At 35.9% G+C, this 11519-nt stretch overlaps 1 protein-coding gene across 1 annotated transcript; it reads left to right on the top strand.

Annotated features, from left to right (window-relative positions):
* Window positions 1-1291: 1291 nt before the first annotated feature.
* LOC127658902 (dual specificity protein phosphatase 19-like) lies at window positions 1292-7660 on the top strand. The gene is made up of 4 exons (XM_052148461.1): window positions 1292-1521; window positions 1921-1967; window positions 6001-6153; window positions 6899-7660. The coding sequence occupies exons 1-4, from the start codon at window positions 1299-1301 to the stop codon at window positions 7115-7117; spliced, it is 642 nt and encodes a 213-aa protein (XP_052004421.1). The 5' UTR covers window positions 1292-1298; the 3' UTR covers window positions 7118-7660.
* Window positions 7661-11519: the final 3859 nt, after the last annotated feature.

Below are 11519 nucleotides of genomic sequence, written 5' to 3'. Positions count from 1 at the left end.
TCACCTTTACAGATTCATGTTCCAGAACTGCGCTATTAAGCTTCCAATAAGAGTTATAACGGTTGGTGGAAAAGGAAGTTTGCAAAGCAATATTGACAGAGGCTGCTTTATGATCTGGTGTGGGAAGAATACTGACAAAAACATTTTCCTTCTGTAAGCTACAAGGTTAACCAGTAATCAATAAGAGACATGACATTATGTCTTATTATTCCAAGTGAAGGATTTCAAACCAGGGAATTTTTCTCTCCAAATGTCTATGACTCCAAATGTCTGCATAAGGCCTTCAGTGTGGTATTGGAAGAAGATGAAGCACCAGGGGGCCATCTGTCAAGAGCGTTATCCAAAGTGATATTAAAATCTCCTCCGATTAATAAGAGTGAATTTGGGAATTTGGATAAACAGTGTGACTCTCTAAACTCTGAAACAGAACATCATTTTCACTTTTAGAGTGGTACCCATAAAATGTGACTATAAGTATAGTCAAAAGATCTAACAGAAGTCAGATTTCTGCGTGTCCTACTCGCTTTTTTGAAACGAGACAGCCTCGATGACGTATGCGGCCGACACAGCCTCGGTTGCAATGGGCGGAGCCTACATGAATATTCATGAGTCTCTTGTTTATGTTAAAGCAAACACATACTTATAAATAGTAAATCCATAGAAACTGATAATTTTGCAGTGGTCTATTAATTTTTTCCATGTATATATAAGTATATACAATAAATATTTTTAAAAACGTGACAACATTTTAAAAAAAAAATATTACATCCGTTTATTTTATTAAAGTTTTTTAAAATATAATTAATCAAGTGTAAATTACATCGGTCTAGACGGCTACCAAAATAGTTAAAATATTTACACTAAAATATAGTGCACTGTATGTGTGTTCATGCCAGTGTTTTTTTTTTTAAAGTTAACGAAAATTGAAACTAAATAAAAAGATCTTCGTTAACTAAAATAAAAATAAAAGCTGAAATTATTGGGGAAAAAAACTGAAACTAAACTAAAATGCTTTTCATAACTCCAAAACTAAATGAAATAAAAATAGTCTCAAATTAGTTTTAGTTTTTGATGTACTAGGGTGACTTTGTTTTTAACACAGTTATTTTTCTATCATTTGGGTGTCGGTATTGCTCTGATCTTCTAGGTAATTATTGTGCGCTAATGAATCTTCTCAACTTTAAGGTAGAGAAATGTAGATGGGCAGCTACTAGTGAAAGATAGAGAGCGGTCTCGCAGCAGAAACTTCAAATCGGAGCCTTTACATTTCTGCCTTGGACATCCCCGTCGCAAATGTGATGCAGTCGCTTGCACAAGAAATAAAATCATTTTCTAAAAATAATTTGCGGAAACAATGCACCAGGGTGACGACTTTGAGTGGCAGGCGGATTATAGAGACATGGAAAGGCTCCACTGTACAGGTGGTGGAGGAGACAGTGCAGCCTGAAACAGCATGTGGATATATTCAGGATAATAGTTGGGATCTTCAGGTTGGATATATTAAACCATATCTATTGCTTGGTGAGTAGTAGTACTTGGATTGATATGCTATGCATCTAAAGTATTTTAAACAGCAATTTGCATAAAAAAAATACCATGCATGCAGCATTTATAAGCTCATTTATTAAAAGTCATGGAATATTTTTATTTTGAAAAATTAATTTCTCACAGGAAAAAAAAAAAAAAATCGAAGAGAAAGTGTGACCAGATGTATGCTGTCCCTTATACATATAACATGTAGCTTAAAATCTTAATGGACATGTTATGAATCAACTACCCAAATGTATAATAATTACATTTTAGATTTATGCATGTCATAATATATGTAAGTTAAATATCTCTACAAAATAACATGCAAATTCACATTTTGTGGAAATAGTAAAACTGACAATTTACTCATTCTGTATATTCATTTAATAGGATCCCAAGATGCTGCTCATGACTTTGGTACTATGAGGAAATATAAGGTAATGCACTTATTGACTGCTTTCTTACTACTTTGGTATAGCTAGTAGACATCCAATTCATTATTACATGTGTTATATTAATTGTATATTCATGATATGCATTATGATATATATTTCATAATTTTGATTCATTATTCACTAATATGTTAACATTAATTATTACAATCCAAATTCTGAAAAAGGTTGGAAAATATGAAAAAGCCTAATAAAACAAAAAAAGAAGAAAAAAAAAGAAAAGAAAACATGCACCTGTCTCTAAAATCCATATATTTACATTTATATACAATGCATATGTAAAATATGTAAGAAATATATTTTTTCCATTGAAATAAATTAATTAATTAGATTTCTTGCTGACATGGTTTACAGTACACTACTAACAACCATCGCATGGTAACTTGATATAGAATATATATTTAAATTAATAGGTGTCATTAAATTTCCTTTCATTAGGCTACTATGAAAATTGTTAGTAATTTATAAGCACTTTAATTAATAAACTAATACATAATACACAATAAACTGTGAAGCATTGTAGAGCTAATATAAGTGTAGTAATGTTTACTTTAAGACGTTATCTTGTATTACTAGCCTACATAAGAATTAATGTTATTTGTATAAGCACTGTAATGTGCTTTTCTATGTATAGTGAAATTGTTTTCCTACTTAGAAATATAAATTGATATGATTTGATATCATTAGAAAAAAGGTACCACCGACAGCAGTAAAAGACATTTGATATAATTAAAGGAATCAAAAACTATAGGTGCAATAACATGCAGTATTTTCACAAAGTTTAATTGCACAAGTTAGATTTAAATATAAATATATACAAATCATGGTTACTCCAGGGGTGCTTGTGCATCAGCATTAGATGCCGTAAATGTCCCGCCCATACTGAAATGGTTAACAAATATTCAATCATGTCTGAAATTAACATTCTGATTGGTGGATCAGCTTACTCGGATGTTTTTTCGGGGCCTGGGTTGCTCAGTGAGTATTGGCACTGACTACCACCCCTGGAGTTGCGAGTTTGAATCCAGGGTGTGCTGAATGACTCCAGCCAGGTCTCTTAAGCAACCAAATTGGCCTGGTTGCTAGGGAAGGTAGTGTCACATGGGGTAATCTCCATCACTTATTAAGCATTTGGGCACTGAACACACAAATTTAAGTTTAGCAAGCATCATTTTCCTCCATTCATCCATTATGCCAGTCTTCAGCTGCATAATTGTACAGAGCCTTCGTTGCTGTATTTTGCTCTTAATAATGCACCACACATTCTCAATTGGAGACAAATCAGGACCAAGGAGCTCCAGGTCAGGACTGCAGGCAGGCCAGTCTAATACCCGCACTAATTCTGGAAGTATGTGGTTTGGCATTGTCCTGCTGGTAAACCTCTTCTGAATGTGCGTGATTCCTAATCACTCAGACGTCTCTGTCTTAAAAAACAAAATTCATTTGTAATGGATATCATGACATGGGCTCAGGAGTACTTTGGTAAACCTTTGTCAGTGAACACCATTCACCGTTGCATCAACAGATGTTAGTTAAGTCTTTTCGATGCAAAGCAGGAGCCATACATCAACACTGTCCAGAAGTGCTGCCGACTTCTCTGGGCTCTGTCTCATATGGGATGGAAAGTAGAACAGTGCAATTGTGTTTTGTGGTCTGATGAGTCCACATTTAAAAGATGTTTTTGGAAAAAGCAGCTGCCGTGTTCACCCGGCCAATGTGAGGGTACCAATAATATAGAAAGGTATGTAAAAAGTTTAGAGAAACATATGCTGCCTTCCAGATGCTGTTTTTTCTAGGGACATCCCTGCATTTTCCATCAGGACAATGGTAAACCACATACTGCCCAGATTACACATGCATGGCTGTGTAAGCAGAGACTGCTGGTACTAGATTCGCCTGACTGCAGTCCTCCTGACCGGTCTCCAATTGAGAATTTGTGACTTATTATAGCACTGTAACGAGGTTCAATGGAAAGGAGGAGGCGAGAACCGGCCTGGCGACAAACAATATTTTAATGAATAACTTAAAAGACAAACACACACACTTCCCTTAACAGTGTAGTACCCCCCAAAAAAACACTGTAAAATTTAAACGAGAGGGAAAAGGCCAACGCGGAGTGGCAGTGAGAGAGAGAGAGAGAGAGAGATGAAAAAAATTATATATATATATATATATATATATATATATACACACACACACACACACACACACACACACACACACACACAGTTGAAGTCAGAAGTTTATATACACCTTAGCCAAGTACATTTAAACTCAGTTTTTCGCAATTCCTGGCATTTAATCGTAGAAAACATTCCCTGTCTTGGGTCAGTTAGGATCACTACTTTATTTTAAGAATGTGAAATGTCAGAATAATAGCAGAGAGAATTATATATTTCAGCTTTTATTTTTTTCATCACATTCCCATTGGGTCATAAGTTTACATACACTTTTTTAGTATTTGGTAGCATTGACTTTAAATTGTTTAACTTGGGTCAAATATTTTGGGTAGCCTTCCACAAGCTTCTCACAGTAAGTTGCTGGAATTTTGGTCCAATCCTCCAGACAGAATTGGTGTTACGGAGTCAGGTTTGTAGGCCTCCTTGCTCGCACATGCTTTCAGTTCTGTCCATAAATTTTCTATCAGATTGTGGTCAGGGCTTTGTGATGGCCAAATGACTCCAATACCTTGAATTTTTTGTCCTTAAGCCATTTTGCCACAAATTTGGAGGTATGCTTGTGGTCATTGTCCATTTGGAAGACCCATTTGTGACATGGCTGATGTCTTGAGATGTTGCTTCAATATATTCACAATATTTTCCTTCCTCATGATACACCATCAAGTGCACCAGTCCCTCCTGCAGCAAAGCACCACCACAACATGATGCTGCCACCCCCATGCTTCACAGCTGGGTTGGTGATCTTCGGCTTGCAAGCCTCACCCTTAACTTAACGTAACTATGGTCATTATGGCCAAACAGTTACATTTTAATTTCATCAGACCAGAGGAAATTTCTCCAAAAAGAAAGCTCTTTGTCCCCATGTGCAATTACAAACTGTAGTCTGGCTTTTTTATGGTGGTTTTGGAGCAGTGGCTTCTTCCCTGCTGAGCAATCTTTCAAATGATGTCGATATATGACTTGTTTTACTGTGGATATAGATACTTGTCTACCTGTTTCTTCCAGCATCTTCACAAGGTCCATTGCTGTTGCTCTGGGATTGATTTACACTTTTCGCACCAAACTAATGAATTTCTAGGAGACAGAATGCATCTCCTTACTGACCAGTGTGATGGCTGCATAGTCCCATGATGTTTATACTTGCATACTATTGTTTGTACAGATGAACGTGGTACCTTCATGCATTTGGAAATTGCTCCCAAGGATGAACCAGACTTGTGGAGGTCTTGGCTGATTTCTTTTGATTTTCCCATAATGTAGAGCAAAGAGGCACTGAGTTTGAAGGTAGGCCTTAAAATACATCCACAGGTTGACTCCAATTTGCCAATTAGCCTATCAGAAACTAATTGGCTAATTGCCTGATGGCTTGACATAATTTTCTGGAATTTTCCAGGCACAGTTAACTTGATGTATGTAAACTTCTGATACACTGGAATTGTGATATAGTCAATTAAAAGTGAAACACTCTGTTGTAAACTATTGTTGGAAAAATGACTTGAGTCATGCACAAAGTAGATGTCCTAAATGACTTGCCAAAACTAGAGTTTGCTAATAGTAAACTCTGACTGGAGTGGTATATATATATATATATATGTATATATATATGTACATATACATACATATATATGTATATGTATAACTTCATGACTAAAGATCAACTAATGTATTATTTAGTACTATCAATAAATCATAGTGTTTTCATTAGCAATTTCATACTGTACCAATTTATTTTCTTCAGAATTGGGGTTGTATATTTATTTAATTGTATTATTATAAAAAATATATTGCTATATGATACCTTTGTTTTAAGACTTCTAAAGCTTTTCTATTGCTTTCAGGTCACACATGTATTAAATGTTGCATATGGTGTAGAAAATGCCTTCCCTGACCTGTTCATCTATAAGACGCTGAGCATACTGGATTTACCTGACACTGATATCATATCATATATCCAGGAGTGTGCACAGTTTATAGACCAGGCAAAAGCTGACGTAAGAGTTGCCTTTTGTTTTGTGGTGTAGATATAATTGCTTTCATTAAATATCAAGTGTTTATGAGAGTAGAAGGAGACTTGAATGTTTTCACAGAGATCCTTGCATTTTGGATAAATTTGCAACTTTGGCTGACAGCCTGACACTAGACTGTCTCTCAGCATTGTAAGAGGGATATTTAATGCGCTCAATGTTATTTCCTCAGTGTTGGGCTTTAGCACCTGGCCTATGAGATACTGCGTAGTCATCCAGTAGCTAAGTCTCTTATTCTGGGTAACCATGCAGTGCGCTGAATAATGAATGTTGAGTTTTCACAATGCATTATTTAGGAAGTTGTAGAAAGATCATATAACTAACGGGCCATTGTTTGTCATACAACCTCTTTTTAAATAGTGTCATTAGTCAGGCTTAACCTGACACTGCCTCATAATTCAAATTCACTAAGGTTTATGATTACAGTGGCTTCATGAAATAAGTTTCCGTTCCTTTGTAAATCGAGCGTTCCACCTCCTGTCACCTAATTTACGATGTTGTCTATGATGAAGAGGAAATGACAGCTCATTAAATCAAATAATGTTCTTCTCAACAGAGCAGAAAGTGGTTCTCTCACCTGTAACTTGCAATTCCACGTAATTAGCATAGGATTAATTACATGCATTATGATTAGGTGTTTAATGATGTGAAACTAAATACCTCTGTAAAGGATTCTATATAAGAAGATTCAATAATTGCTTTCTCTCCCCAGAAAGGAGTCGTGCTTGTCCACTGCAATTCAGGAGTTTCACGCTCTGTGTCAGTTGTCACTGGATATCTGATGTTAAGGGAAAAGCGGGCGTTTGGTGATGCGTTTGCACTGGTGAAATCGGCTCGACCAGCTGCATGTCCAAACCCAGGTTTCATGGAACAGCTGAAGAGCTTCAAACCACAAAGCTTTACAATAGTAAACGGTTTGAATCATGAATGAACATGATTCTATGGCTGCACCTTGTCATTGTTAAAGCCACGAGTGCTTCAATTGCAGTTTGTTATATAGCTTTGATTTTACACTTTGGAATACCATGTTTATGTGGCACAATATAGGCAGAACAACTTTTTCTGTAAAAGTTCAAAGTGAGACACAGGCAATTTTCAGAATGTTTCATTTTTGTCACATGACCTCATCACATTGCATGTGCGTGGCATTCAGATACAATTTTGAAAATAAAAAACCTGTTTTTTTGCATTATAATACGATTTTGTGTATGTACATTTTGGCATTCCGATTTGTTCAAAATTGTGAAGTAAAGTACTGTATGTGTATTTGTCACATTGGAAATGGAAGGTCAAGTCAAGCCCCTTGCATTGAGAGATACAATTTACCATGCAGTGTTGTTTCTAGTTTACTGCACATTTTTGCAAATGTAGGTAATCCACCATTCCTTTCATAACTATGAAAAATAATATGACATACTATATAGGAGTTGAATGTTATTAATAAGGTTGTCTACAATAGGTTGGCCCTCTATTCTGGACATAGCTTGATAGTGACACCATGTTGTCACAGCTCACATTTATTATTTTGTGTGGTAAAAAGAGTTGATCATTTGGTTTATGAATTATGAATAAAAACAGTTACTTTATAAATATCTATGATCGTAGCACTGTGTTGTTTTGTGCTCAGCTAACTTTCCTTTGCAAGCATATAGGATGTATAAAGATATATTTGTGCAATATAGTAACATACATTTAAACCAAAAGAGGTGAACTAGCTAAATGTATTTAATAGGTGTACAAATATTACAACAAAGTACGTAAAAGATTATTTAATTTCCTTTTGTAATTTCCATGACATGTTTTAATGTTTTTTTATTCATTCTGTTTCTCATTGTGGCGTGATGTGGTTTTCCAAATGCAGGGCTTCAGACTAAAAAAATGACTAAGGAGACAAATGGCTGTTTTAGTTGCCACATCACAGATTTGCTAGATTTAGATTTTTGTTTAGATTGTTGTTCAAAAACAAGATAGAATGTCATTAATCAGGTGTTATATATATACAAAAGGGAACATTTGTATTCACAAATATGTCTCTGTTTGTACAAATAGGTGCACATTCATTTAATTCTGAATTTCAGAGACATGAGTTGAAAGGCATTTGTGTGTGGATAGTAAGATGCATGTATGACATTTTTCGAATTTATTTTTTTGCATTTGTGAATAATTTTGATACTATATTCATCCCATACATTGCAATAATTTCACGTAAAGGACAGTTATTGAAAAACTTTTGATTTAATCACCTTGAGACAAGAAACTGAAAATAACAAAAGTATTTGTCTCAAAATAAAAATGGATTCAGGGATTTTCATTAGCTACAGCATTTAAAAACAATATTAGACCAAATTGTCTCAAAATCAACCTTTTGGACATTGCACGCAGTGATCTCATGGATGAGGAATATTTTGCTTTGCAAAGTGACAAACAGGTGTATAGGGAAGTGCAGTGAGTTTTTTTGTTGCTTTAGTGTTTTGGGAGAAAATAGAATCAAAATTGTTACCCCAGGCGGGGGCTTAAGCCACGTTATACCCTATTATGGCTGCATCCGAAAATGTAGGCAGCTGACTTGCTGCCTAATCAGCTGTTATGAATGAATGGAACTCTTAAGGAAACTGGTCTCCGAACAGTTGAAAAAATCACCTTATGCTGCCTCCATATACAGCCTCCGAAGGCAGCATTTTCCTGGTTTCGGATGCAGCCTATTTTACAAGTATTTTAACAGAAAGGCTCTACTGCGCAAAATTGGAAGGGTTACAGCGCCATCTGTGTTAGAGATAGAAGTTACACCTTCTAAACTGTAGGGCGCGCACGTCACGTCAGCAGCTGGACTGCCTAAATTCGGATATTATGGGAACATGAGCTGACTTGTCTTGAAAACACAGAAAAACTCTTTGTACAGTTGTCGTCAGGTCAACTGCATCTCCCATGTTGCTGATACTCCCACGAAGATTTTGTGGTTTTCCACATGGGCACTCACTCATCGATGCTCTCCAGGAGAAACAATATCGTGACCGTGAAGCCGACAGAGTCCTATGACAGCCGAGCAAACCCGGACCCGGTCATTAAAAATGCCCTCAGAAGGTCAGCCGGGAAGTTCAGGGGGTGTCTACAGATTCCCTTTTTTCTGCAGGGTTATGAGATTTATTCAACAGATTAAGCATTTTGAATTAAGCATTTATTTAGGGAATAATTGAACGGGATTGGGTTGTTATAGAGTTATGGGGACTATATTTTGCGATATATGAAGAATTCAGGTAAGTACTTTTCAATTTGGACGTCATCTCAAGTGTTCTTTCCTCAAAGCTATTTACAATTCTAACATAATTTCACAATTTTATAGCATTTACACTTACCATACATTTGTGTTGTAATAAATACAATGCAATTACTGTAATGAATCATGGTAATGATATTTAACATAACATGAAATGAACATAATTTCGCACATTAGTTATTTGAAATTCACTAACAACATTTGAAAACCGAATTGTTTTAATTTTAAAATGTTTTTTGAAATGTTTATGTTGACAAACCTGTCATCAGAATTGTAATTAATACTTCTTTCAATTGGCCAACTGGGCATGGTTTTCAAAACAATATATTATTGACCAATTTACTGCCCTAAATTATATATTTATAGCATATAGCATATTGTCTGTCTCTAGAGTTTCTAGAGAAAACAAAGCAAAGTATGATCTTGCTGAAGACGTGTCAAGAATGGGAGTGGTGGGAATGGGAATGGGAGTGGTGGGGGAGTGGTGGTGGTGTAGTGGGCTAAAGCACTAAAATGTTAAGCAGAAGGTTGTCCGTTCGATCCCCACTGCCACCACCATTGTGTTCTTGAGCAAGGCACGTTGCTCCGGGGGATTGTCCCTGTAATAAGGGCTCTGTAAGTCGCTTTGGATAAAAGCGTCTGTCAAATGCATAAATGTAAATGTAAAATGTAAGTAATGTACTCCATTTGAGCATCATGTCTGAGCAACAGGTTTCACATACATTCCGTATTTGGTGCAATGAATATTCATGCACTTTCAAGAATGATATGACATGGCCAGTGTTTCACTGCTGTCTTTGTCATGGCAAGCCCTGTACAGTATTAAATAGAGTGTCATCGGAGGTCTTGCGAGAATGCATTAATATGATTTGTATCTTATTATTTTATTTCAAGCCTGTTGGAACTAAGGGTTTGAGTGGCCAGAACAAAGACAGTGGAATTCATTACGAGGTCTTTCGATTGGGAAGCTGCAGATTGGGGTCTAGTGTGCCTGCCACTGTTTTGGTTGCATGCAATGCTTGATGGTTGCAAGGAAAGCAATTCAAGTTTTTGTCTTATACTCAAATGAAGAGCAATTAAGAGGAATGAATTCCGCCTCTTTATTTCACAATCTCACTGAAGAGCTGTTAGTGGTTAGATTTGCATATGTGCTGGCGGGGTGCTTTTTCCATGTGTTTTTCCAGCCTTTGACCCATTGTAAGTTCCACATGTATCTTTAAGGATGCACGATAATTTGTGCAGTACTTTGATGGGTCAGCTTTTTTGTGCTATTTTTTTTTTAAATCACTGATAATTATTTCCCTAATTTGAAAGGAATTTAAATAATAATTTTATTCTCTGTGTCTCCGCTAGAGATTGATAGTGGATTTTGCCGAAACCGGTGACTAATTTGGTAGCTTTGTTGTGGAACAGATAACCAATGAATCAGCTGATAGTTTTTAAAATCTACTTATAAAATAAAAAAAAATCTTTCCTAACTATGATGGGCACAAACCTCTGTCTGAACGGACGAGTCCGAAATTAATAAAATCCCAGATGCAGTTTATTGTGCAACCAAAATAATAACCAGAAAAAATTTTTACTTTTGGTGCATAACGTTGGACTTATAACTATAAACAAGCCCAAAGTACATTTACTTATTGTGGGACACTTATATTGAAATAACAGAGACTTGGCTCTGTATAGGCCAAAGCCAAGCCTTTCTGATAGGGAAGCCTTCAAGGTTAGCATAGATTAGTATAACGTAGACATTTTATGGTGGTACACTGGCGAAGAGACAAGAGGTCATTCTTTTTGAATAGATGTCTATGGAGATGCATCACAATGCTGAATAAACCGCTTTTGCGAGGAAATGGCTAATCATTTAATTAATTAACCACCTATCCGCTAATCTTCAACATGTCTTACATTAAACAATCCTTTTGGAGTGAACTACGTGTGGAGTTTACTATGATAAAATTGCTGTTTTATAAGAGAAGTCACGGAGGATTTTACGACTGGAAGGTGTCAGTTTACGGCTCTCTCCATTCATTTGTATAGCATCAGCAATCTGTCTTAA

The sequence above is a fragment of the Xyrauchen texanus genome, chromosome 18 (genome assembly GCF_025860055.1).
Source record: "Xyrauchen texanus isolate HMW12.3.18 chromosome 18, RBS_HiC_50CHRs, whole genome shotgun sequence".
Lineage (NCBI taxonomy): Eukaryota > Metazoa > Chordata > Actinopteri > Cypriniformes > Catostomidae > Xyrauchen > Xyrauchen texanus.
Note: the sequence above shows the minus strand (reverse complement) of the source record. Positions and strands in the feature narration are given on the sequence as shown.